Source organism: Equus przewalskii, chromosome 14, assembly GCF_037783145.1.
Source record: "Equus przewalskii isolate Varuska chromosome 14, EquPr2, whole genome shotgun sequence".
Lineage (NCBI taxonomy): Eukaryota > Metazoa > Chordata > Mammalia > Perissodactyla > Equidae > Equus > Equus przewalskii.
The window spans coordinates 12,204,700-12,232,605 of NC_091844.1; the positions used below are offsets into that span (position 1 = coordinate 12,204,700).

Here is a 27,906-nt window from a genome sequence, read left to right on the forward strand (position 1 = left end):
GGGGGCGTGTTCCGGATTCGGGGCCTGGGCGCATTGGTCCCGCTCACCCCGCCCAGAAGGCCGCAGGGACTCGGCGGGCACCGGCCGGAGACACGCCCCGCGCGCACTTCCGGTACGCGACCCGGAAACGGAAGGTGGCCCGTATTTTCCTGCCTCCGGTGCGTCTTCCCTGCGTCGCTCGGCCGGACGGGAGCGGAGAGCGGCGGCGGTTTGTAGCGTGCGGTGAGGGCGAGCTGAGCTCTCAGGCCCCGGAGCAGCCGCCGCCATGGCGGATGTGACTGCCCGGAGCCTGCAGTACGAGTACAAGGCGGTGCGTGTGGGCTCGGGGAGGAGCCCGGCTCAGGGAGCCCAGCGGGGAGCGGGAGGCTGAGGAAGGGAGTCTGGGTCTGAAGGCCTACAGGAGAACCGCGGCAGCCGAGGGGAAGTCAGATCGCGGCGAAGGGCGGGTACACGAGGTGGGGGTGTATGAATAAGCCCACGGGGGTCTGGCGCGGGCGGGATGGGCTGAGAGCTCTGCCAGCAGTGTTTGTGCCTGTCCGCTCGGCGCTATACCCGCCCACTTCCACATGTCACCCCCAAGGTGCCCAGCACCTTTCCCAGGTATGGGTGGTTGTGGGCAGTGTGAGAAGCAAGGATTGTTCAGCTGATCTGATTGCCCTTTGCTCACGCGCAGTTATACGAAGCTGTTTCTCTTTATTCCCGCCCGTGCTTAGCGCTTAGTTGCTCCGATTCTTCCTTCCTTTATCATCAGCTGGAATCCCTGTGATGTGTGAATTAGCCCTGCTCATGTCAGAGCTTCAGTAATTTTGTGATCTTTTCAGAACTCAAATCTTGTCCTCCAAGCTGACCGCTCTCTCATTGACCGGACCCGCCGGGATGAACCCACAGGAGAGGTGCTATCCCTGGTTGGGAAGCTGGAGGGCACCCGGATGGGAGACAAGGCTCAACGGACCAAACCACAGATGCAGGAGGAAAGAAGAGCGAAGTGAGTACCTGGGAAAATGACTTTTCTTCAGATCAAAGGCTGTCTGCCCTGGAGCATTTGAGCAGTGTTTTTGCTGAAATGCTTCGTGCAGGAGGAGACATCAGTGGCATTAAAACAACTGAGTGAAGGTAAAAACAGAACATTAGAGTTAAAAGGTTCTTTGGCTGTATCAGGGGTACCTGAAGTGGAAAACAAACTTTAGACCTTCGTCCAACGTGTGTTTCTGGTCTCTAGAGAGATCCTAATTTTCTTCATGGTATTTTCAAGACCCTTGCTATTCCTTTGTCTCAGCAACTCGTTTCTTTCTTCCATTACTAATTTCCCACCCCTACTTCTTTCCTCTCCTGTTACCCATTTCCTACTTTTGTTACAAGCTAACATTTAAGCATCTGTAATATGAATGGCAGGTGGTTTTTTTTTGTTTGTTTTTTTACTTTTTGGGGGATTTATTTCAAAACTTAAAAACTTTTGAACTTTATCTCACCGTTATCTTTTGTCTCTGATCATCTGTCTTCCTCCTTTCCCTTGATGAAGTCTCAAAAATTTGTAGGGCCAGGTTTGATTAGTTATATTTGAAATGTGTTAATACATCATTGGTCCTCCACTTTGCAGAGTGTGACTTCTTTTCCAGTTTTGTTATAATTTGTTGGGAATCAGTGGTAGTAGATTGCTTTGGAGCTTCAGTTTCTCTGGCTAGAAGATGCAAATGTGTCTGAGGGGTGAAAAACTAGTCAAAATCCAATTGTATAATGTCATACAAAGTAAAAGGCGATCTTTTTTAAAAAAGTGAGGAGGATGTCTCATTGTAATGTATAGTGCATCTAGGGAGAGAATGCCAGAAGAGTCCCTTTCTGTTACTGCGTTTCCATTAAAAAACATTCCTTCAAGTGACTAAGGCCAATTGGGAATTATTTGCTGAGGTACAGATTCATGAGTATTTTTTGTTATTTTAGAAATTTTTCCTTCTTCTCCCCAAAGCCCTCAGTACATAGTCGTGTATTTTAGTTGTGGGTCCTTCTAGTTGTGCTCAGTGGGATGCCGCCTCAGCATGACTTGATGAATAGTGCCATGTCCACGCCCAGGATCTGAACCAGCAAAACTCCGGGTCGCTGAAGCCGAGTGCGTGAACTTAAGCACCCAGCCACCTGCTGGCCCCACACGTTCATGTTTTTAAATATTACCTGTGTGCCGTGAAGCTGAGGAGAGTAGAGTGGGCTTGATTTAGTCTTGCCTTTGGGACGGAAGGTTCTGCCTGTTCAACATAACACTATGTGTTCATCAGGCGAAGAAAGCGTGATGAGGACCGGCATGACATCAACAAGATGAAGGGCTATACTCTGCTCTCGGAGGGCATTGATGAGATGGTGGGCATCATCTATAAGCCCAAAACTAAAGAGACCCGAGAGACCTATGAGGTGCTGCTCAGTTTCATCCAGGCTGCCCTTGGAGACCAGGTGAGACACCCAGAGGGTGAAGCCATGTTTTTGGAGTGGGAGAGGGTTACTACTCGGGGGCACCAGAAGAACCGTGTGTGGATTTTCCTGTGTAAGCCATAGCAGTTTGTAGAAGTGGCTAATATTTACTGAGCACTTACTTATGTGCGAAAGAACTTTATGTATCTTCTCTCTTTCAACCCTCACATGAGCTCTGTAACTAGGTGCTATTAATATTCATTTTTCCATTTTACAGAAGAGAGATGCGAGGCAAAGAATAGTTAAGTAATTTTCTCAAGTTACAGAGGTAATATTTGGCAGAGCCAGGATATAAGCCTCGGTAGTCTATATCCGGAGTCTGTACTTTTGACCATTATGCGTGTGTGATTAGATTAAGGACCTTTAAAAGTCTCAGAGGCTCTGGTGAGGGGGGTGCTAGAGAAGGTGAGGACAAAGAATTACCAAAGTTGGCAGGTTAGAGGACTTCGGAGCCTCTGCCACCTGGAGAAATGTGGCCAACTGTTGTGGAAGCTGTGTCCTGTTTCCTTAGACCACCAGCTAGTCTTTTTTAAAACAGATGGGTCTTCCTTCAGTTGTGTGATTCTTGGTGGCATTTTTTATTAACATAAATGAAAATAAAACCTGCTATGCAGGTTGTAAAGAGGTATGGCTCTTCACATCCTGTTGTCACATAAAGCTTGTCAGTGATGTGCTATGTCTCATTGTTCTAAATGTTTGTTGTTGGGTTTTTTTTTTTTGCTACCAGCCACGTGATATCCTTTGTGGGGCAGCTGATGAAGTTCTAGCTGTCCTAAAGAATGAAAAGCTTCGGGACAAGGAAAGGAGAAAGGAGATTGACCTGCTGCTGGGTCAGACAGATGATACGAGATACCATGTGCTAGTGAACCTGGGCAAAAAGATCACAGACTACGGTGGAGACAAGGAAATCCAGAATATGGGTAACTGAGCTTTTTATATTCTGATCGTATTAACTGGTTGCTTCTTGACCCCTAAATGTGATCTTCTGGCCTCAGTCATTAAAGCACCTGACCGTGTCAGTCAGTTCCCATAACCTATTTGGTGCTTATTGTGGAGTTAGGATTGATGGACTCCAGAATCCCTAGATTACGGCAGGCGTTTCTTACCCTGAGACCCTTTTTTGTATAGAACACGTGGGAGAAAACCTGGGCAGAGCCTAGGGGGCTCAAGTGGTTGAGAAGGCAGAGCAGGGCCTAATCCAGGTTGGCAGGTTGGAGAATGCCTCAGTGGTGGCAGTACAGATGGCTCTCCTGGGGTGATCGCTAAGTGTCTTTGTGTGTCCTTAGACCTTAGATCTGTCTCGAGGAACGTAGGTCAGGCAATTGGGGGAAGCAATTAGTTCCATAGTGCATTGTGACTAACCTTGTTCACTGTCTTTTTTTTCTCACTCCCTTGTTGTTTCAGATGACAATATTGATGAGACATATGGTGTGAATGTACAGTTTGAGTCTGATGAGGAGGTGAGTGATAAAGCAAATGGACCCAGTCTATTGTTTTTTGAGATTGTTAAGGTGAGGGGACCACTTCTAATGTAAAGAAGTTCCCTAGCTTAACCCAGATAAATTTTATGATGTTGTGTGGGTGCCAAACATGGATGTAAATGTTATTTTGCTAAAAAATTGTTACAGTTATCGAGGTTTTATAAAGCAGATTTAAACCTAGAAATACAAAAGTAGAAATAGAAATATAGAAAAAATAATTTAAAATAAACCAAGGGGGTCAGCAAAAAGAAAGACAAAAGATAAGTACAGTGTATACCTGCATTGAGGGTGTATGCCGCCACGTTTTATTGCATTTTAACCGTATTGTGATAATTTCCCACTTTTCGGTACTGTGTTCTATTGCCAGTTTCAGTAGAATACACATTGCCCAAGATCATGGGCGTATTTTGTACATGATTGTTTAAGTAACAGTTGCAGCAGCCACTGAGGTTTGCCATCTAATCAGAATTTCTTGAATATAACTAAATAGGAACTAGTGGGCCGCTTGAAAAAATTTGCAGACTTGCCTTAGAGTTCTCAGTGGGCGAGTTTGGCCCTTGCCAGCCTTGGAATATCATATACTAGGACAGGAAGAAGGGGTAGCACGGGAGAGTCAGAGGAAAGAGCACCAAATGGGGAGCCAAGAGGTCTGAATTTCGGTCCTGTATCTTGCGCACATGATTTTGCTTTAGCTTATCCATCTATCAAATGAGATGATTGAAGTAGGTGACTGCTAAGCCCCCTCCTGCAGCGTGGTTAGTAGGATTTATACTTTTAAGTAGCAACAAACTAAAAGAATGCTTTGCTCATAGTGTTCATTCATTTAACAAATCCTTATTATTAATTGCCTGCTTTCAGCATGACACTGCTGAGTACACAGTACAGGGGGAGCAAGTGTGGGAGTGAAGACAGTGGTGAGCAAGCTGTGTGTATGTCTGCATTTCTAGATCACTGTATGCTTTCCCAGGCAGCCTTCTGTGTAGCTCTTCTCTCCTGTTAGCTGATAGCTCTGTTTTTCATTTATTGGTTGTGTGTATATGAGAGAGACTGTGATCCAGTTGGTTGCCATTGTGGTAGCCTAAGGTGAGAAGCAGAATAGAGAAGAAAAGCATGCCAAGTGAACTTCACTATACCAAGTAAACTTAGAGTGGGGAGGTCATTCTGTTAAATGCACTCTGGAATAAGGCCGATCCTGGATCCCAGTAAGCTGTTTCGTTTCACCCCAAAGCCATTGCTCTAACCGTGGAGCTAATTTTAAATGACTCAGAGGGGAGGTTCTGCGGTGATGTCAGGGTCAGCTTCAAATGATGAGTTGGGGTTGGGACTGTTTCCACAGGAAGGTGACGAGGATGTGTATGGGGAGGTTCGCGAAGAGGCGTCTGATGATGACATGGAAGGGGATGAGGCTGTGGTGCGCTGCACCCTCTCGGCTAATGTAAGTACAGTTTGCTCTTGCCCATTGCTGCAAGGCCAGGTTATTTCTGAGGGTAGCACTTCTTTCCCATACCTAGATCCTGTTAAGTGTTGTTTATTGACCTACCTTTTTATAGGGTGAGCCATAGAAAACATTTAGTGCCTTGATTTTCTTAAGATTTCAGTCAGTCATCCTCCTTCCCAAAGGCATGGATTATGAAATCTTAGTTTGGTGTGCTCCTGAACTCAACATAGCAGAGTTTTTTCCCTCTCTGGAAAGTCCTCAAAAGAGGGAAGGCTATGGGGGCGAATAGAACTTTGTTGCAAGGTGATGAGAAAGCAATTGGGGCGAACAGACAGGTGAGCTAAGTTGCTGGTTGCCTTTGTAGCTTGTAGCCTCAGGTGAACTGATGAGTTCCAAGAAGAAGGATCTGCACCCTCGGGATATTGATGCGTTTTGGCTACAGCGGCAGCTCAGTCGCTTCTATGATGATGCCATTGTGTCGCAGAAGAAGGCAGATGAAGTGTTGGAGATTTTGAAGGTATGGCCAGGATAACGTTGTGTTCAGTGGATCTGAGCAGATGGGACAGCGTATGAAGCAGATGGTTGCGTTCTTAATTATGGTGTTACCTTCTCTGCAGACGGCCAGTGATGATCGGGAATGTGAGAACCAGCTGGTTCTGCTCCTTGGTTTCAACACTTTCGATTTTATTAAAGTGCTGCGGCAGCACAGGATGATGAGTGAGTATATAGCGGACCCTCCTGTAGTGTATGCACGCGCACGTGTGCTGGAAGTGCTGTTGCTTTCACAACTTCAGCACTTGTGTCATTTATTTTTCTTTCTATCCCAAGGTTGAAGTTTGGTTTTATCTCACCCCCTCCTTCTCACCTTCCCTTTCTTCCTTTTGCTGTTGGCAGTTTTATACTGTACTTTGCTGGCTAGCGCACAGAGTGAACCTGAAAAGGAAAGGATCATGGGAAAGATGGAAGCTGATCCAGAGCTATCGAAGTTCCTCTACCAGCTCCATGAAACTGAGAAGGAGGATCTGATCCGGGTAAGGGCTGGCTTGGTTTATCTGTCTGATTCCTGAACTATAGTGTTTGCTTCATCTGCTTTGCAAAAGAGACATTGGCTAGAAGATTGCAGCATAAAGCTAAATTCCTATTAAAAGAGGAAGTTGAAGAAGTCAAATATTTCTCTAAATTCTTTGAGGTTTCTCAGTGGTATAGATTAGAATCAACACATTCACATTGGTGTGGTTGAGAGACCACTGACCTGCTGCTGTCTTCACCAGCACTGTGGGCCTTTACTGTTTGTTTATACGGTGTGTCATGGTATCTACTGAAAATACAGGCACAGGACACATGTTTGCTGAACACAGAACCCATACTTCTGCCCCTCAGGGATAGCCTTTGATGTTGACTTGCTGAACGACTACTTTTGAAATCCTACACTGCGCACTGTCCCTTTAAAGGTGTTTGCTTGCTTTTTATCATTCTGGTTGTCCCCATAGCAAGTGTCTGAATGTAAGGGGATGTCTTTCTGTTATGAGACTTAGCTAGTCAGCACCCATGAGTCCAGCTCAGCTAAGCAGAGACTGAAAAGGACAAAAACTTAGAATGATGATGACTTATTGTTTTTCTTTTTATCTTTCCCTGTTAAAGGAGGAAAGGTCCAGGAGAGAGCGAGTGCGTCAGTCCCGAATGGACACAGATCTGGAAACCATGGATCTGGACCAGGGTGGAGAGGTGGGTATCGGGGTCCTTTCCAAGGCTGTGATGGATGGAAAACTCCTTGGCTCAGCTCGCTCACCTCTTTTGTATGTTTGTTTTTCATACTCCCAGGCACTGGCTCCACGGCAGGTTCTGGACTTGGAGGACCTGGTTTTTACCCAGGGGAGCCACTTCATGGCCAATAAACGCTGTCAGCTTCCTGATGGATCCTTTCGTCGCCAGCGCAAGGGCTATGAAGAGGTGCATGTGCCTGCTCTGAAGCCCAAGCCCTTCGGCTCAGAGGAAGTGAGTAAATTGCTTTTCTCAGTTTTTTGCTTAGTTCACCTCCCTTCCAGTTTGGATTTCAACCCATTGACCAGAATGTGGCCTTGTCTCATAAATAGTTTATTCCAGAAGTAGACACTGCTTCACAGTTTTCCCATTTTGATTTGGAGCCTAGGGGACAATATTGATCTTTTTGCTCTGGCCTTCAGTGGAGAGTTACATAGGGAGGTTGCCAGGAAATGCAATCCTGGAAATCCTGCAAAAACACAGTCTGCTCAAGGTGCTGCCAGTGTGATGTGAATGGCATTTCTTCCTTCTAGCAACTGCTTCCAGTAGAGAAGCTGCCCAAGTACGCCCAGGCTGGATTTGAGGGCTTCAAAACACTGAATCGGATCCAGAGTAAACTCTACCGTGCTGCTCTGGAGACAGATGAGAATCTGCTGCTGTGTGCACCTACCGTAAGCACTGCCCTGCTGCTTTTTTCTTGTAGAATGTGTTGTATGTTTTTGGTGAAAAGATAGCTCATCTCCGCACATGCCCCCCTCCAATTCTTTATTCTTTGATGGAAGAGATTAAATGGTAAGATCAAATTCCCAGGACATGCTCTATTTTCTTTTGGTGATAAGTCCATGGAAGTTGGGCAGTGAGTATATCCAGGTAAACAGACCGTCTCATCCTTGACCTCTGTTGTAGGGTGCTGGTAAGACCAACGTGGCCCTGATGTGTATGCTCCGAGAGATAGGGAAACACATTAACATGGACGGCACGATCAACGTGGATGACTTCAAGATCATCTACATCGCTCCCATGCGGTCTTTGGTGCAGGAGATGGTGGGCAGCTTTGGAAAGGTTAGAGCTTTTCTCCAGAATATATTGGGTGCAGCTGTCAGAGTATTGGGACCAGGCCTGGCACATCACTGCTTTTTGTATTGGAGCATCTCTGGAATGCCTCATATGGTGTTTCTTTTCCACTTCAAAGATGGAACTTGACCCAGGTACAGTGTTCCTAAGTGTAGAAACACTGAGCTGTCTACAGTGAAAGGCTTTAGCAAAGGTTTACTTTATTTCATCCTTTCCATAGCAGTTTTCTGCAGTTGTTGTCATGTGCATTATTGGAGTGTTTATGAAACACTCACATGGATATGGTTGATAAGAGACCTAGAGGTGTTATCCTAGGTCCTGTTATCGACAAGTTTCCATTTCCCTGTCTTGTGTGCAGAGCTCCCAGAGATCCTTTGTCTGCTTCATTTGTCTGAGTGTAAACTTGAGTTTGTTGTAGAAATATCTCAGATGATTGATCTAATTTGCCTGATATCTCCCTGATGGGCTGGTACCTATTTTCAAAACCCTACGCTCAGACTTCCCAGACAGAAAGTGTGGTATCAGGGCCCCCTTCAAGTATTCCTGCCTGACATGCCTTTCTTCCACCCAGCGCCTGGCCACATATGGCATCACTGTTGCAGAACTGACTGGTGACCACCAGCTGTGCAAAGAGGAGATCAGTGCCACTCAGATCATTGTCTGCACCCCGGAGAAGTGGGACATTATTACCCGCAAGGGTGGAGAGCGCACCTACACCCAGCTGGTGCGGCTCATCATTCTGGTGAGCAGGGAGTGCTCGGGAAACGTAGTGGGAATGTGAGCCCCGGCCTCGTCAAGGAGAGTTGGCTGAGTTTCAGCGCTGAACATTTCTTCAGTGCCTTTTCTCTGGTCACTGGCCTTTCTAATGGCAGCTACTGTCAGCATTGCTGTTACTGTTAAATGAGAATCTGGACTTTTCCAGTAGGTGCATAGCGTTTGCCATATTATTCTTTATATCTTTCTTATGTCTGAAATATCTTGAAATAAATATAAACAGGCAAAAGAACTAATTGTGTTTTCCCAGAACATTAAATTAAAGGCCTTTATACATAAATAGTCTCTTCTCAGAGAGAATGAGTAAAGAGTCAGGATATTGTGTTCCATATACACAGAAGCATCCAGGGAGGAATGACTTCGAGTCTGAGTGTAGTTTCTTTAAGTTGTCTGGGAAAGCAGAAAGGAGACCTCACACACTGATCTTTAGTGTTCTAGAGCAGGGGTTGGCAAGCTGTGGCTGCTGGCTTTTGTTTTATTGGAGCACAGCCATACCTGTTTATGTATTGTTTGCAGCTGCTTTTGTGCTGCGATGACAGAATTGAGTATTTGTAAACAAGATCCGGCTGGCCCACAAGCCTAAAATATTGACTGTCTGGCCCTTTAAGAAAAAGTTTGCTAACCCTTGCTTTAGAGCCTTGCTTCTCAAAATCTTGTTAGAAATGTGGAGTCTATGGAATACCCACTGAAATACAATCTGCATTTTAATAAGATCCCCTGCTGCTACAATTTGAGAAGCACTGCCTTAGGCTATGTGAACTGTCCTTTGATGCCTGACATCTTATTCTTGGTAAGGATAGTTACCCAGAGGTGAAGCTTTATTTGACAGAAATATGCTCTGGTCAGAAGCTTCATTTTTAGTAAAGAAATTTACCTTTGAGTGAAGTTATGAACTCATTTACCTGAAGTATCAGATTTTCTTGCCACAAAGCACTATGTTTCACTGAACTGTAGCAAAGCAGCTCATGGTCAGAGAGCGTTTTTTCCTGGAGTATTTCACGGTGAATATTGTCTCATCCTTTGGGTTTCTCTGGCTTGGGATCCGTTTTCTTGTCTTCTTTATTTGGCATATTAGGTGTGTACCTACAAAATGGGACTACTCTCAGGAAAGGGGGCTACATTCCTCTAGTCATAGAGGTAATTTGCTGCCCTCTCCTTCCTTAGGATGAGATCCATCTTCTCCACGACGACAGAGGTCCTGTCTTAGAAGCTTTGGTGGCCAGGGCCATCCGAAACATTGAGATGACCCAAGAAGATGTCCGACTCATTGGTCTTAGTGCCACTCTCCCCAACTATGAAGATGTGGCCACCTTTCTGCGTGTTGATCCTGCCAAGGGCCTCTTCTACTTTGATAACAGGTATAAAAAAAGACAAGGAGAAGTTTAGCCAGGGTGACCTTCCTGCTGTCCTCCTCCTTTTCCAAGGAGCTCTGTTGGATTGGGTTTTAGAAGGGCCTTTGGGTTTTGACGTGTGAATCCAAAAAGAGGACTGGTTATTTCCTCAGTATTCTGTGCCCAAAAAACCTCATTTGTCTAACTGTTGAACTTCTAGCTTCCGCCCAGTGCCTCTGGAACAGACTTACGTGGGCATCACAGAGAAAAAAGCTATCAAGCGTTTCCAGATCATGAATGAAATAGTCTATGAGAAAATCATGGAACATGCTGGAAAAAATCAGGTCTGTCCATGGTTTCTTGTTATTCTTTAACTCTATTCTTTTGAATTTCTGACTTACTGATCATTAGGCAAGGCTGGCAGAGAGAAAGAGAGAAGACAAAACACAAATCACCAACATCGGGAATGAAATGGGGTATTACCACAGAACCTATAGCCATCGAAAGGATAATAAAGGAATATTATGAACAACTTTACACGTAAATTTGACAGCCTAGAAGAAATGGACCAATTCCACAAAAACCACCAACTACCAAAACTCCGCCTAGGTGAAACAGATAATCTGAACAGTCCTATAACCATTAAAGAAATTGAATTTGTCGTTTAAAAACTAGCAAAAAATAAAATCTTAAAAAAAAAGAAAAAAAAAGGGGCTGGCCCCGTGGCCGAGTGGTTAAGTTTGCGCTCTCCGCTGCAGGCGGCCCAGTGTTTCGTTGGTTTGAATCCTGGGCGCGGACATGGCACTGCTCATCAAACCACGCTGAGGCAGCGTCCCACATGCCACAACTAGAAGGATCCACAACGAAGAATATACAACTATGTACCAGAGGGGCTTTGGGGTGAAAAAGGAAAAAATAAAATCTTAAAAAAAAAAAAAAAAAAAAAACTAGCAAAAGAGAAATCCCCAGGCACAGATAATCATGCTCTCTATCTACATTATCAAGGGTCCTTCCATAAGAGATTTGGGTGGCTTACACTAAAAATATAACACAGTAAAAATACAGATGAAAATTAAAAACTAGTGAAAGAGGGCTGGCCCTGTGGCCGAGTGGTTAAGTTCACGCACTCTGCTGCAGGCGGCCCAGTGTTTTGTTGGTTCGAATCCTGGGCGCGGACATGGCACTGCTCATCAAACCACGCTGAGGCAGCGTCCCACATGCCACAACTAGAAGGACCCACAATGAAGAATATGCAACTATGCACCGGGGGGCTTTGGGGAGAAAAAGGAAAAAAATTAAATCTTAAAAAACAAAACAAAACAGGGGCTGGCCCCGTGGCCGAGTGGTTAAGTTCGTGCGCTCTGCTGCAGGCGGCCCAGTGTTTCGTTGGTTCGAATCCTGGGCGCGGACATGGCACTGCTCATCAAACCACGCTGAGGCAGCGTCCCACATACCACAACTAGAAAGACCCACAACGAAGAAGATACAACTATGTACTGGGGGGGCTTTGGAGAGAAAAAGGAAAAAATAAAATCTTAAAAAACAAAACAAAACAAAAAAACTAGTGGAAGAGGGCATTTTACTAGAAAGTATGATAGTATTTTTTAATTGAACACTGAGTTTAGCCATGTTAACCAAGACAAAAGCTAAGGAAAAGTAACAGGTTATGTGTTTATTTTTCTCTGATACAGCATATGAGGGGCCAGCCCTGTGGCCTAGTTAAAGTTTGGTGTGCTCTGCTTTGGTGGCCCAGGTTCAGTCCCCAGCGTGGATGTACACCACTCTTCAGTGGCTATGCTGTGGTGGCAATCCACATACAAAATAGAGGAAGATTGGCATGGGTGTTAGGTCAGGGCGAATCTTCCTCAAACAAAAAGAGAAAGATGGGAAGCAGGTGTTAGCTCAGGGCAAATCTTTCTCAGCAAAAAAAAAAAAAACCAAAACGCATATGAGTTTAGATGAAGAGACAAATCTTTCATTGCAACTAGATACTTGGAAGACTTTATTTCCTACAAAATGGTGCTAGTCTTATACTGAGAGTTATTTCCTAAGTCCTTTTATAAAGGCCAGTGCCCGTTATTTCATGTAAAATTTTTGCTGTTATTTTGAAGACACATTCTTCAGGTGGCTTAGCATCTTGTCAGGTGCCTAGACACAAGTTCTTTTTTCTTTTTTTTTTAAAGATTTTATTTTTTCCTTTTTCTCCCCAAAGCCCCCAGCTACATAGTTGTATGTTTTTAGTTGTGGGTTCTTCTAGTTGTAGCATGTGGAACGCCGCCTCAGTATGGCTTAACGAGTGGTGCCATGTCCACGCCCAGGATCCGAAGCAGCGAAACCCTGGACTGCCGAAGTGGAGCATGCGAACTTAACCACTTGGCCATGGGGCCAGCCCCATAGACACAAATTCTTAATTGAGATTCCTGAATTTGCATCCATATTAAACTTGCTATTAAAGATAGGGTGGTAAGAGTGAGTTGAGTTTTCCAGTTACAGGACTCTATCATTGTACTCGGTAAATTCATTCACTTAGGGTCTTGCTGGCCTTGTTCAGGCTTCTGAACCAGTACACATTCCTGCCATTGCTCCTCTTTAAGACCTTGGCTTTTGGCCTTACAGTGGTACAGCCTCTGCTTCCTGCTGCTGGTGCCCCGGGGCTGTTGGAGCAGCTGTTGGGACTGTGGCAAAGTGTGGTTTCTACTTAGGTGCTGGTGTTTGTCCACTCCCGGAAGGAGACTGGGAAGACGGCCAGGGCCATCCGGGACATGTGCCTAGAGAAGGATACTCTGGGTCTGTTTCTGAGAGAGGGCTCAGCCTCCACAGAAGTCCTTCGGACAGAAGCTGAGCAGTGCAAGGTGAGGAAAGACAGATCCTGTTCTCTCATTCCTACCTGGTAACTGGCTCCATTGGAGGTTGTCCAGACACTCTAGGACTGCATCATGGTGCTGTGGTTTCACACAGGTTAAAGTTGATTGTCTGGATGTGGTTATGTGGAATAAGGAAGGGGTCGGGTGTCACGTGAAAAGATTTACTTAGTCTCTGGGAGAGTTCCCACAGGAAGCCTCAGCTCATCACCTGTTCTTTTTCTGTTCCACAGAACCTGGAACTGAAGGATCTTCTGCCCTATGGCTTTGCTATTCATCATGCAGGCATGACCAGAGTTGACCGGACACTCGTAGAGGATCTTTTTGCCGATAAACACATTCAGGTGAGGGTCCTCCAAGTGCAGACTTCAGAAGACACGAAATGTCAAAGGTTGTGCTATATCTTTGCACCTGGTACTTTATTGTTTCTGGCTCAAGTAAGCCAGGTCAGAGTGGTGGTAGGTACAGTAAATATAACTTCGTGCCACCTCTCCCAACTCTCCACATGCCGCATGAGGGCAGATGAGTGAGTTTAGGAAAGTGTCTGAGAAGCATGGCGAAGCAAGCACGTTGGTCACTCCAGATATTGCCAAACAAGGCCTCACAGGGTTGGGACTTTGTTCATTCCCTGTCTCAGGGTTGCCTGTATTTTTAATTGTCTAGTAACCTTAAGTTGGTTAATATAGGTCTGCAGTTCTGCCTCTTAGGTGTCTCTAGAGCCTTGAAATGTTAATTCTTGAATAGATGGGGAACCTAAGGACTCCTCCTTTATTCCACGGTTAGGTTGACAAGTGTGGGACCCACCTCAGTCCTTTTGAAGCTCTGAGGCGAGTTGCTTAGAGAAATTGGGGATATTAACCCTCTGGTAGTAACATCCATTTTCCTTATTACCTTCCCTTGCTTCTGCAGGTTTTAGTTTCCACAGCAACTCTGGCTTGGGGTGTGAATCTCCCTGCACATACAGTCATCATCAAGGGCACCCAGGTGTACAGTCCAGAGAAGGGGCGCTGGACAGAATTGGGGGCACTGGACATTCTGCAGGTACAGAGCCTTTGAGTTTATCCTCCTTGGGAAAAAGTATCCTGTGTATAAAATGCAAGGGTACAAAAAAGCTGGCAGATGGAAAGCAAGGTTCTGTAAAGTGGAAGCCCAGAATCAAACCCAGAACCTCTGTGGCCATAGGCCTCTTGGTTTGCTGTCTCTGACCTAGATGCTGGGACGTGCTGGAAGACCCCAGTATGATACCAAGGGCGAAGGCATACTCATCACGTCTCACGGGGAGCTGCAGTACTATCTGTCCCTCCTCAATCAGCAGCTTCCTATCGAGAGCCAGATGGTGTCAAAGCTGCCTGACATGCTCAATGCGGAAATCGTGCTGGGGAACGTCCAGAATGCAAAGGTAGGGAAGGGCTCTGCTCTTGGCGCTTCTTGCCTTCTCCAGAGAGGCCAAAGTACCAGGAGTGGGATGGTCTCTGTTGTGGTGCAGTGGGCCACCAGCATCCAGGGTCCTCCAGCCCTGCACCCGACATCTTCAGTGTAAGCAGTTTCTCATAAGCTTCTTAGATCTATGGCTGACAGTTCCCCTTGTTACCAAGATCTTAGAAAGGACTCTGTCTTTTTAAAAATGAAATATTATAAATATTCAGAAGACAATACAATATACATCCTTATGTTGGGAATTAATTTCTAAGTGATCCATGGGAACTTTTCATTTGGACATCAGTTCTGTATGCTAAGACCTAAGCTGTGTCTTGTAGGATGCAGTGAACTGGCTGGGCTATGCCTACCTGTATATCCGAATGCTCCGATCCCCAACCCTCTATGGCATCTCTCATGATGACCTCAAGGGAGATCCCCTCCTGGACCAGCGCCGACTGGATCTGGTTCATACTGCTGCCTTGATGCTGGATAAGAACAATCTGGTCAAGTATGACAAGAAGACAGGCAACTTCCAGGTGAGCGGGCTGAGGGATTGAGGCGAAGTTCTCAGCAAAAGTTGTAGCCCCAGGAGACAATTTTTCAAGTTGCTGTCTTGATTTGAGTACTGCCTGTCTAATCGCCCATTGCTTGCAAGAGTAGAAAAACAAATGGGATTGGAATGTGCCCTTTGAACCTAGGAACTTGTAAAATGGTATAATAAAACCTGACAATGCCTCCTTTCCATAACTTGAGTTAAGGTGGCTAATTCAGTTATCTTTTCTGTGCGGGCATCAGTTCACTGTTGGTCAATTTATTGTACCATCTTTCCTCATGTACTTGGGCCAGGCACTTGTATTGCTGAGTTCATCCAGTGGGCATCTATTGTCCACAGTGAGAGGTTGCAGCTTGTTAATGATTGGCATTGGATTGAGTGCTACATCTTTGTAGGTGACAGAACTGGGCCGTATAGCTAGCCACTACTACATCACCAATGATACAGTACAAACCTACAACCAGCTGCTCAAGCCCACGCTGAGTGAGATTGAGCTTTTCAGAGTCTTCTCACTGTCCTCAGAGTTCAAGAACATCACCGTGAGAGAGGTAAGTCCACACAGCGTATTGGGACAGTGAGTTGGAACTCATCACCAAGTCTCTGGATGGATTCTCTCCCTGGCTCCCTGGCTTTTCCTTGATCTGTTAACCTCTTGTGGCAGGAGGAGAAGCTGGAGCTGCAGAAGTTGCTGGAGAGGGTGCCCATCCCTGTGAAGGAGAGCATTGAGGAACCCAGTGCAAAGGTGAGTGCACCTCCTCTCTGCTTGGAATAAGGACCAGGTAGTTTTCATAACCTTTTAGAAGATGAATCTCGAATTTGAGTTTATACTTTAACCTGAGCAGTTCTCCTAGTTTTTGCGTCCTTCTCATATGTTGTTTTTGTATGGAATAACAATTGTTTAATGTCTGTAAATCAAGAGCTATGGAAGATCTTACCCAGGATTTATGCCCAGAGCAGAGATATGGTTCACTTTCTTGGACTGCTCAATGGTTAGCCTACTTCTGGCTGACTTTGTTTTTTTCCAGATCAATGTGCTTCTCCAAGCCTTCATCTCACAGCTGAAATTGGAGGGCTTTGCACTGATGGCCGACATGGTATATGTTACACAGGTGAGGGCAGGGTTGTGCTGCTGGGAGAAGGGGGCCTACACCGTTCCAATCCTTGTGTGCTGTGTGTGTCTTGGAGAAGGCAGGCCTGATGCTAGTGGCGGAGAAGGAATGCTGAGTTTTGCCCAAGTTGGCTTATCAGTTGATGCATGTATGGTGTAGGCACTTGTTTTACTGATCTTGAGCGTGTGGAGAAGGTAAGGCCTTGAGAGAGAGCGCTGGGGAGGCTCCACAGGGAGATCCGCAAGACACAGTGTCTGCTTCCCTACAGAGAGTGACTTCCTATTATGGCTGTGTGGCTCAAATAAATCCAGAAATGGCGAAAGGATGTAGTAACTATTCTTTGTCTTTATCTCTGAGGGTACACATCCTCACTCTTGTGAGAACCCTAAATGCTAAATGAGCCAAAAGCTTTAAAATCATGCAGTGAGCGTTAGGTTAAAATGTGCAGTGTACTCGAGCTGCACTTTTCTATTATGCGTTAAGCAAATGTCGACACTATAGAGCGGGGAGAAAGTAGTTACAGTGGGACTTTGTTTTTTTGAGTTGGTGCGGCTGATTGCATCGGAGCGTGAGGTAGGTGAAGCATGTATAGAGTGGCTTCGTTAGGTCTGGAGATAGTGGGGACTTAACAGCGGGCATGCTCCATCTTTCCCCAGTCGGCGGGCCGGTTAATGCGTGCCATCTTTGAAATTGTCCTGAACCGAGGTTGGGCACAGCTTACAGACAAGACCCTGAACCTCTGCAAGATGATCGACAAACGCATGTAAGGGTGCATTGAGCTGGAGGCTGATCGCCATGAGTTGGGTTCCCAGGCTGAGAGTGTAGCGGGAAAGCCTTAGAGTGCATGTTATTTCTGGTCCTGGAAAATGAAATGTAACCTGTACCTCAGTGAAAGTTGAGAAGAAGGAAGGTCCCTTGGGGTGGAGCCGGGGAGTGACGGGAGGGTGGTGGCGAGTGTTGGCTCTCATGTCTCACTGCTGGTACAGTTTCGAAAGTCTTTAATGACTGAGTCTTGTGTGGTCACGGCTAATCTGTTGGAAGCCATAAAGAGGGCAGTTTGTTACAGGCCCTGTACAAGGGACTAGTTTTGTTTCCTTCCTGGATAGGTGGCAGTCCATGTGTCCTCTGCGCCAGTTCCGGAAACTCCCTGAGGAAGTAGTGAAGAAGATTGAGAAGAAAAACTTCCCCTTTGAGCGTCTATATGACTTGAATCATAACGAGATAGGTGTGTGGGACGCTATCATTCTTCGTGTCCTTACAGCTCAGCTGCCTTTCTGAGCCTTTACACTTTCCCCTTCCTGGGCCCTGGGCCCTAATAGCTTGTGTTCATTTCTCGTGTCCCACTGAAGTACTAGGCCAGCTCTTGGTCTTGAGACTTTGAATCCTCTGGGCTTCCCTGAGAGTGAAGGGAAGAACCTGCCCCACTGGAGTCGAATCGGCCGGTTTCCTCTGGTGGCCCTCAGAGCCCAGTTTGCAGATCTGTTAGGCAGGCTGGGCTGCAGCCCCTTGTCCTCTCTTGTGTCCTCATAGGGGAGCTTATCCGCATGCCGAAGATGGGGAAGACCATCCACAAATATGTCCACTTGTTTCCCAAGTTGGAGTTGTCAGTGCACCTGCAGCCCATCACACGCTCCACCCTGAAAGTGGAGCTGACCATCACACCAGATTTCCAGTGGGATGAAAAAGTAAGCTTTTGCGGAGGGCCTGGGTTCAGAGTGATCTCGGTGAGCGCTGGATTGGAGGTGCTAAATTCACTCTCTGGCTCACATTCCTTTTATTTGTGCTTGTGTTGGCAGGTCCATGGTTCGTCAGAGGCATTCTGGATTCTGGTGGAGGATGTGGACAGCGAGGTGATACTGCACCATGAGTATTTTCTACTCAAGGCCAAGTATGCCCAGGACGAGCACCTCATTACGTTCTTCGTGCCTGTCTTTGAACCGCTGCCTCCTCAGTACTTCATCCGTGTGGTGTCTGACCGCTGGCTCTGTGAGTGTGTCTCCTCTGCATGGTCCCCTGGGAACAGGTCCTCCCAGTGCAATTATAAGAATGTCTTGCACTTTGTACTGGGCCAGACTTTGTTGGGGAGTGATACGTACGCTGCCTTGGGGTTTCCAGTGTGCACGGAGGGGCTCTGGAGGTTTGTTAGGTAAAGAGAAGACTGCTCACTATGCTCCCATTTCTCTTCTCACAGCTTGTGAGACCCAGCTGCCTGTCTCTTTCCGGCATCTGATCCTACCAGAGAAGTACCCCCCTCCAACCGAGCTTCTGGACCTGCAGCCCTTGCCCGTGTCGGCCCTGAGAAACAGTGCCTTTGAGAGCCTTTACCAAGATAAATTTCCCTTCTTCAATCCCATCCAGACCCAAGGTAGGTGTTTCCATTCCCATGTGGTCGGTTCCTGTGGAGGCCTTTTAAGGTCACCTAGAGGTAGATACGTTCTGTGGCAGGAAGGGAAGTAGGGTTGCTCAGGTGCTTGACAGGCATGGGAGCTCCTTGAGCCCAACTGTTGGAGCACACTGGGGCATTTTCCTTTCTTGGATGTCCTCGGTTACTGTTAGATTTGCCTTGCTTCTTCTCATGTCCCCCTGGGGAGGGTCAGTAGAGCAAGGTCTTATCACAGCGCACTGTCCTTCTCAGGCTCAGGAGGCCGGTTGCCTGCCCCTGATGCTCAAGCGTTGAACCGGAGTGTGCGGCGTTGACTGAGGCCTCCTCCCCCTCATCATTTTAAATGACTGCACATTCACAGAGCACACCCTGTTCTCTGTGTGCTTTTCGCTGAGGACATCCTGGATGTTTTCTCTTTTATTCCTCCTGCCAATCCGATGAGGGATTTACTACTTAAAATACTACTATTAGCGTCGTATTTTATGGATGAGGAAACTGAGGCGTAGAGAGGCATCCCAGTTGAAGCAGCTAATAAATAGAACTTGGACTTTATCCTAGTCTTGATGCCAGGGCTTAGGTTTTCACTTTCTGTCTATATTAGACTTTTCCCAAGAAACATAAGAGAGTGTTGGAGGGGCAGAGGAAGGTCGCCATTTCCCCTTTGTTCTGCATCCTGGTCTCTGAGAAGACCGGCAGAGAAGCAAAGAAGGCTTGGTCTCTTTTGCTTCTGTTGTCATCCCACAGATCCCCATGGGACCTGAACTCTTGATCTTGATTTCTTCCCCTCTTCCCTTTGTGTGGGAGGGAGAAAATGAGGAGGGGGAGATGTAGCAGGCCCAGCTGCAGTTGGAGGCCCTCATGCCATCACCCCTTGGTTGTTGGCACTCCATGGCTGACTGGCTGAGTTTCTCAGGTTGTCCTCTGTTCTGATGAGCGGTTTGAGTCTCTTCTCTCCTCGATATTCATGCTGCTTCTCTGTCTGTTTTCAGTGTTTAATACTGTGTACAACAGTGATGACAACGTGTTTGTGGGGGCCCCCACGGGCAGCGGGAAGACCATCTGTGCAGAGTTTGCCATCCTGAGGATGCTGCTGCAGAACTCGGAGGGGCGCTGTGTCTACATCACCCCCATGGAGGCTCTGGCAGAGCAGGTGTGTGATGTGGTGGTGTGTCACATGTGAATTTTCCTAGAAGCAGTTTTTATCTGTGAGTCCAGAACAAGGTTTTCTATGCGGTGAAATTTGCCGGGTCAACTGGGGCAAGACTGTTTGCTTTCCCTTGGTAGTTTCCTGAGTTTGTGTAGTAAAGAAAAGCACTCCCATCACTTAAAGGTTGGTGTGGGATTGTCAAGTAGCTTGAGATCTACAGATCAATAGGTCTCTTTGTTTGGATTCTCAGGTTTTTCTCATGATAAATGATGCCTGGCATAGCCTGATATTTTTCTGCCCTCTGTCTCCCTGCCTGCCAGGTTTACATGGACTGGTATGAGAAGTTCCAGGATAGGCTGAACAAGAAAGTGGTGCTCCTGACGGGGGAGACCAGCACGGACCTGAAGCTTCTGGGCAAAGGCAATATCATCATCAGCACCCCTGAGAAGTGGGACATCCTTTCCCGGCGGTGGAAGCAGCGCAAGAATGTCCAGAACATCAACCTCTTTGTGGTGGATGAGGTCCACCTTATCGGGGGCGAGAATGGGGTATGGCTTGATCTTGTGCACAGAAGAGGGTCTGTGACTGGCCAGGTGACCTGGCTTTGGGCTTTATGTTTGGGTCTGAGGCCAGAGATTAGGGGCTTCCTCCAAGAGGATTCTGGTTTTCCCTAATTCCCAAAGGCTGATGTGAGACTTGTGTGTAGTGCTCTGGGAAAATAGCATTGCTTCGTGGAGATTGGCTGCTATGGAGGAGATGGAGCCAAAGACAGGAGAGCCCCCAGTTAGAAGGAAGAATTAGGAGATCATTCGAGCTTGTTGGGCCTATACATGAAGGGTAACTCAGGGCAGAGGATGGGGCACGTGGGCCTGTAGTTATTCCCTCCTCTGTCTTTCCAAGCCTGTCTTAGAAGTGATCTGCTCCCGTATGCGCTACATCTCCTCCCAGATTGAGCGACCCATTCGCATTGTGGCACTTAGCTCCTCGCTCTCAAATGCTAAGGATGTAGCCCACTGGCTTGGGTGCAGTGCCACCTCCACTTTCAACTTCCACCCTAACGTGCGTCCCGTACCCTTGGAGCTGCACATCCAGGTAGGACCCATTCCTCAGTCCTGTGTGGCCTCCTATGCACAGTACCAGGTCTTGTAACCTGTGTCTCTCTTCTTCCTCTGTCTTCAGGGCTTCAACATTAGCCATACACAGACTCGCCTGCTGTCCATGGCCAAGCCGGTATACCATGCTATCACCAAGCACTCTCCTAAGAAGCCTGTCATTGTTTTTGTTCCATCTCGCAAGCAGACCCGCCTCACTGCGATTGACATCCTCACCACATGTGCAGCAGACATCCAGCGGCAGAGGTGGGGTGGGGTGGGGCCTGGCTTCTGGGGGTGGATGTGAGGGGGAGTTAGCTCAAGTGAGGTTGGCCCACCCTGAATGGTGTTCTGTTTCTGAGGGTGGGGGTTGGCCCCCATCTGGCTAGGGACTGGGCAACTGCAGTTTGAGGGGTATTTGCCAGGGACTGGAACTGCTCTGAGCTGAATCAGTGCTTGTGCCACCCAGGTTCTTGCACTGCACCGAGAAGGATCTGATCCCATACCTGGAGAAACTAAGTGACAGCACACTCAAGGAAACACTGTTGAATGGGGTGGGCTACCTGCATGAGGGGCTCAGCCCCATGGAGCGACGCCTAGTGGAACAGCTCTTCAGCTCAGGTAAAAAGTAACTTGTGGCACAGCGTGAGATTACATCCAAGGATATCACAGCTGCTATGTCTTAAACTTTAGGGTGTTGGTGGTATTTCTCTATAGCACAGTAGTCATTTTGAAAATACTTTTCTGATTATTTTATCTTTTGTCTCATTTGAATCTTCCCAATGACTTTGTGATATAGGTGGGACAAATATCACTACTTCTTAGGTGAGAAAACAGGCAGGCACATAAAAGGTTGTATTATTTCAGAACCTGGTTTTCTAGACCAGGACCTTTGGCCACTAGGACCTGGTTTTCCATGTTGTTAGACTTTAGAGATGAGTAGAAATGGTAGAACCGTGAGCCTCCCTTGGGTGGTCGTGTTGACCCGTGGCATTTCACGTGGAGTATTATCATTTTGACACTGCTTGGTGGTGCTACAATGGAGATGCTCCCGCCAGAATTACTTACTGTCACTCTTTGACCCTTGAATCTGTTGGGTTTGGGGCACACTCAGAGAGAGCTCGATTTTCCTGCCATGTACTGAGCCAGCCCATGGCTGACTTGGCGTTAGCACTTTCCAGTCAGCAAGGCTGGTCTGTCAGGCAGGTGTCTAACCTTAGCTTTCCCTGGGTTTGGCATTCTGTTCCAGCATTACCTTGCTTCCTCTAGGATAGTCCCCCAAGCAGGGCAACAGTGGCATGGAGCCACCTCTTACATTTCCACATCAGTCCTCTTAGTCACATTAGACCTTGTTCCTAGTAAGCTTTGCTCTGAGTTCTGAAATGTAGCACAAGATAAGCCCCTGCCTGCCCAGGAGACAGAAAATCCTGCCTCACCCAGGGAGCCCTGCACTCAGTCGTCTTCTCCCCTCTGCTTCTCAGGGGCTATCCAAGTGGTGGTAGCTTCTCGGAGTCTCTGCTGGGGCATGAATGTGGCCGCCCACCTGGTGATCATCATGGATACTCAGTACTACAATGGCAAAATCCACGCGTGAGTCTAGCTGTGCTCTGCCTTAACGGGAACCTCCCTCCTAAAATGAACATATTGTCTGAAAATCCAGAAATTAGCTACTATGAAGAAAAGGTGTCAGGGAAGTAAACAGCTAGCTGAGATTCCACCACAGCCAGGTATTCGAGAGAGTTTTTAGTCTCAGGACCTGGGCTCACATCTGCTTTTATAGTCGTCCTCCCATATTTCAGCAAGTTGGAGAAGCAGGAAGTTTGAGCCAGAGGGAACCTTAGAGGTTACATGGTCAACCTGTTTATTTTACAGACTGGAGAAGTGACTTGGTCCAGGTCACATACCTTTGTGGTGACACGAAGTAGAAGGTTCGGTTTTTCTAGAAAAAGCTAGAATAATTTAACTCTTAAAAATAATTGTTTTTCCAAAATGCAGATTATTTTCAAATGAGTTTTTATATTATGGGCTTATTTTTAATGTCTGAACCTGCTTCTAGGTTTGGATTTAAGTTAGGTGACTTGCTAACTCATGAAATATGCAGTTGTTAAGGTTAGGCAGCTTGACTTAGATATTTGATCCTTTAATCGGGGGTGATTTTGCTTTTGGCATTAGGTGGGTTTATAGCTTTGGTTCAAGGACCCAGAGCAACAAAGTGACGACTCTTACACTTGAAAATGACAGTGATGAATAGATAAGCAAGTGAAACTAGTGCCTAAGCACAGGTGCTCATAAACACAGAGTTTTGCTGCAATTCGCCCATATCTCCCAATATTTGCATTTTATCCGTGGACGTTTAGGGAGTGCGGTCTCCGTGCTGACGCACCTTTGCCTCCTTTCCCCTCTCTCACCAGGTATGTGGATTACCCCATCTATGACGTGCTGCAGATGGTGGGGCATGCCAACCGCCCTTTGCAGGATGATGAGGGGCGCTGCGTTATCATGTGTCAGGGCTCCAAAAAGGTCAGTCCTGGCTTCTTGCACCACCTAGAGATCCTGGGTCTCCGAACAGATCTCACTTTTTTTTTTTTTAAGGATTGGCACCTGGGCTATCAACTATTGCCAATCTTTTTTTTTGTTTTTTCTTCTTTATCTCCCCCAACCCACCCTGTACACAGTTGTATATCTTAGTTTCAGGTCCTTCTAGTTGTGGGATGTGGGACACCGCCTCAACGTGGCCTGACAAGCAGTGCCATGTTCGCGCCCAGGATCTGAACCCTGGGCCGCTGCAGCGGAGCGGGCGAACTTAACCACTTGGCCACAGAGCCGGCCCCAGATCTCACTTTTGATAGATGTCTTCAGTTACTTTTTTGTGTTCTTTCTGTCAACTTCTGCCTCTCTTATTTTCCACATTGCTTTTGTAATAAGCCTCTCAGCCACATGGGATTTTGTATTGCTTCTCTGTTGACTCTATGCCTTGAGCTCCTCGCCTTCTGGCTGGTTCTGTCTTTCCTCATGCACTGCTCTGCCTGTGGGACGCGGTGTACCCTGATCCCACTTTAAAAATGACAGTGATGCCAGTGGGAACAAGATACACACCCAACATTCCAGGTCCAGACTACCTCACCTTGTCTCTGCACCTGGTTTCTTCTATTTGTGTGTTAGCTGTCACACAAGGGCCATCCCCTTTTAATTTGCCCTTGACCCTTATTTGTGATTATGTTGTCATGAACTTTATTACTGTCTCCCCTCCCCTAATCCATAGGATTTCTTCAAAAAGTTCCTATATGAGCCCTTGCCAGTAGAGTCTCATCTGGACCACTGTATGCATGACCACTTCAATGCTGAGATTGTCACCAAGACCATTGAGAATAAGCAGGACGCTGTGGACTACCTCACCTGGACCTTTCTGTACCGCCGCATGACACAGAACCCCAATTATTACAACCTGCAGGGTCAGTGGACTTTGGAGTACACACTATCCTTTTGTGGTTTTCACAGCCCTTGCTGGTCATCTCCCTGTGACTCCCCACTTACCTCTCACCTTCACAGGCATCTCCCATCGTCACCTGTCTGACCACCTGTCAGAGCTCGTGGAGCAGACCCTGAGTGACCTGGAGCAGTCCAAGTGCATCAGCATTGAGGATGAGATGGATGTGGCACCTCTGAACCTGGGCATGATTGCTGCCTATTATTATATCAACTATACCACCATTGGTAAGGGGCTGGCAGGGGCTAGGTTTGTGTCTGTGGGGAGCCTAAGCTAAAGGAATCTTACAGGGGTCTGCGGCCCACAGGGATGAGAGATGATGGGGATTCCAGAGCCCCCATGTTTGTGAGAGGGACATATTGCAGGGTGGAGCTAGGGTAGCCCAGGCAGTCTCCTCCCTGCTTCTTTCCTGCCTGCTTTTGACTCCTCCTAAATCTCCTTCTCGTTTTTTGTCAGAGCTCTTCAGCATGTCCCTGAATGCCAAGACCAAGGTGCGTGGGCTTATCGAGATCATCTCCAATGCAGCAGAGTATGAGAACATTCCCATCCGGCACCATGAAGACAACCTCTTGCGGCAGGTGCGGACGTCTGGGCTTCAGGAGAACATCCTTGGAGTTCAAATGTGGCCTGTGCCAAGAGCACGTGGTATCCCTGTCACCACAGGACAACCCCAATCCCCTCCCAACACCTCCATACCTCCCTCACCTCCACACACATCTCTACCCCCACCACCCACACCTCTCTGCATTTTGAAGGGTTGTTAGCCTTGGACAGGTGGTGCTGTTAGCCTGAGAGCTCATCTTAGGCAGGGTCACCTGTTAGTCACCAGCTGTTTTTCTTCCACTCTGCAGTTGGCTCAGAAGGTGCCCCACAAGCTGAATAACCCTAAGTTCAACGATCCGCACGTCAAGACCAACCTGCTTCTGCAGGCTCACCTGTCCCGCATGCAGCTGAGTGCTGAGCTGCAGTCAGATACAGAGGAAATCCTTAGCAAGGTATGGTGTGGGTGTGGGTATGGGGTGGAGGGGCCAGTGGTGGCCTATGAAGTAGTTCCAACCCTGCCTGTTTTTGCACTCCTGTCCCTGTGCAGGCAATCCGGCTCATCCAGGCCTGCGTAGATGTCCTCTCCAGCAATGGGTGGCTCAGTCCTGCTCTGGCAGCTATGGAACTGGCCCAGATGGTCACCCAAGCCATGTGGTCCAAGGACTCCTACCTGAAACAGCTGCCACACTTCACCTCAGAGCATATCAAACGTTGCACAGACAAGGTGAGCTGGGTCTGGACCTAGAGTGTTGAGTGGCTGAGCCTGAGAGCCGAGTGTCCTAGATTGGGGATGGCTTGTGGGAGGTGAGTCACAGTAAGGGAAACTTCTGGTTCCTCTGAAGGTGGAGGTGCTGTTGAGATACTGAGATGCTAGCGAGCTTGATGATTGTGGGCTGTGTTCTTTCTGGAGCCTTGTCTTCTAGGGAGGAAGTAAAAGTAGCAGCTGTTTGGAGCCAGTTTCATTTCCTATTAGTATGTGTTTTCTTCTGACCTCTGAATACCCATTGCAGGGAGTGGAGAGTGTTTTCGACATCATGGAGATGGAGGACGAAGAACGAAATGCATTGCTTCAGTTGTCTGACAGCCAGATTGCGGATGTGGCCCGCTTCTGTAACCGCTACCCTAATATCGAGCTGTCTTACGAAGTGGTGGATAAGGACAGCATCCGCAGGTGAGCCGGAGAGGGGTCCCTTCTGGGTACAGCATGCTGGTGTGATTTGTGACCCCACTGCCACATCACTAATGTGCTGCCCTGCTTTTCTCCCCCACAGTGGTGGGCCAGTTGTGGTGCTGGTGCAGCTAGAGCGAGAGGAGGAAGTCACAGGCCCCGTGATTGCACCTCTCTTTCCACAGGTATGTCCTGCTAGCTGCCTTTACTTGTTGTTTACTTGAGGCCCTGTTCATTGGCTAGAGTTGGGGTACAGGGGCACATTGTCTTCCTCTACTTCATATGTGGGATGCCACCACAGTGTGGCTGATGAGTGGTATAGGTCTGCACCCAGGATGTGAACCCGCAAACCCAGGAAGACTGGCATGGATGTTAGCTCAGGGCTGATCTTCCTCACACACACACAAAACCATCCAGTTGATGGGTGAAAACATCAGTTCAGTTGTGCAGTATGTCTGTAACTGTGACTGTTTAGGATGCATTTCTCTGTAACCCTAAGTGGCCCCAGGACAGTTGGGCTTTTCTAGTTGGTGTTTCTTCTCTCTTGTTTCTCACTGTCACTTACTCTGCTTCCAGTTGCTTGGTTCTTTACCACCAGAAAGAAAATCTGATACGTGGGAGAATAATTGAAGGTTGAAAGCAGAAATTACATACACTATAATGTTTAATTTTACAAACTAGTTGTTTAATAGGCTCTGAGGAAAGAGCACTTTAAACTGGAATACTTGGGCTTTCTGAGAGTGGAGTGGCCAGTAGAGAGGAGTTCTTGATAGAGGCAAGGCCTACTTTGGATATTCTCTCCTGGCCTGTTAACATGTTTTTCTCATCTGGCATATATGCCTTTTACTTAAAAGGGTCTCTGAGGAATCCAACACTGCCAGGCCCCAAAGACTAGATCTCTAATAGTGAAAGCTTAGATTCAGTGGCAGGTACTAAATAGGAGAAGGTACTCTGGGATAAGGAGATGAACCAGAACCAACAAATGAGTTCATCTACCTACTTAAAAACTGAGTTCATCTGAGACACCATCGACAGTTGAAAATCTCAGTTATATCAAGTTGCATTTCAGGAAGAAATTTTAGAAACCCTTCTATCTGGTTTTTGTTTTCCTACTTTTATGACCATTCTCATGGTCTCATTTGGCCATCAAGTTTTACATGCTGAAATTCTTGGCTTTTGGTCACTGCAGAAACGTGAAGAGGGCTGGTGGGTGGTGATTGGAGATGCCAAGTCCAATAGCCTCATCTCCATCAAGAGGCTGACCCTGCAGCAGAAGGCCAAGGTGAGTGTGTCCACTGGCCCCAGCATTTGTTCTGAGACGGGGGCAGAGTGAGAACTCTTGCCCTTGTGTCTGTGCTCACCCTGACTTCTGCCTGCTTTTTCTAGGTGAAGCTTGACTTTGTGGCCCCAGCCACTGGCGCCCACAACTACACTCTGTACTTCATGAGTGATGCTTACATGGGATGTGACCAGGAATACAAATTCAGCGTGGATGTGAAAGAAGCTGAGACAGACAGTGACTCGGATTGAGTCCAGAGGATTTACTCTCATGTAGAGGAGTTGAACCTGAATTAGGAAGATGCACAGGTCTGCGGGATCTCAGTTGTGAAAGACCAGGTCTGTTGGTGTGAGGTCTGGCTGGTCAGTGCAGGTGCTGTCCCACCCCACCTCCACTACTTTTCCCTCTTGTTACCTTGCCATCCAAACTTTGGATCTTGTGTCTGCAGGTGTCATGTAGTTGTCAAGCATAAACTGTCCATAGCATTTTTAGGCATGTCGTTTGTAGTTCCTTTTGTCAGACGTTCTAATAAAATAACTTGGAGAAACCA

At 47.2% G+C, this 27,906-nt stretch overlaps 1 protein-coding gene across 1 annotated transcript; it reads left to right on the plus strand.

Annotated features, from left to right (window-relative positions):
- Positions 1 to 27,906, plus strand: SNRNP200 (small nuclear ribonucleoprotein U5 subunit 200). Its single transcript, XM_070572126.1, has 45 exons — positions 1 to 310; positions 822 to 985; positions 2,268 to 2,439; positions 3,185 to 3,377; positions 3,862 to 3,917; positions 5,275 to 5,373; positions 5,741 to 5,893; positions 5,994 to 6,093; positions 6,271 to 6,407; positions 7,018 to 7,101; positions 7,198 to 7,371; positions 7,671 to 7,808; positions 8,044 to 8,199; positions 8,783 to 8,953; positions 10,150 to 10,343; positions 10,537 to 10,660; positions 13,019 to 13,168; positions 13,411 to 13,521; positions 14,087 to 14,218; positions 14,388 to 14,576; positions 14,935 to 15,132; positions 15,545 to 15,697; positions 15,811 to 15,891; positions 16,175 to 16,258; positions 16,915 to 17,021; positions 17,365 to 17,483; positions 17,789 to 17,943; positions 18,055 to 18,244; positions 18,450 to 18,623; positions 19,631 to 19,791; positions 20,109 to 20,336; positions 20,689 to 20,880; positions 20,968 to 21,146; positions 21,349 to 21,500; positions 22,361 to 22,469; positions 23,291 to 23,399; positions 24,142 to 24,331; positions 24,429 to 24,593; positions 24,823 to 24,944; positions 25,218 to 25,361; positions 25,457 to 25,633; positions 25,920 to 26,080; positions 26,181 to 26,262; positions 27,267 to 27,359; positions 27,464 to 27,906. Exons 1-45 carry the CDS (start codon positions 266 to 268, stop codon positions 27,605 to 27,607), a joined length of 6,411 nt encoding a protein of 2,136 aa, XP_070428227.1. The 5' UTR covers positions 1 to 265; the 3' UTR covers positions 27,608 to 27,906.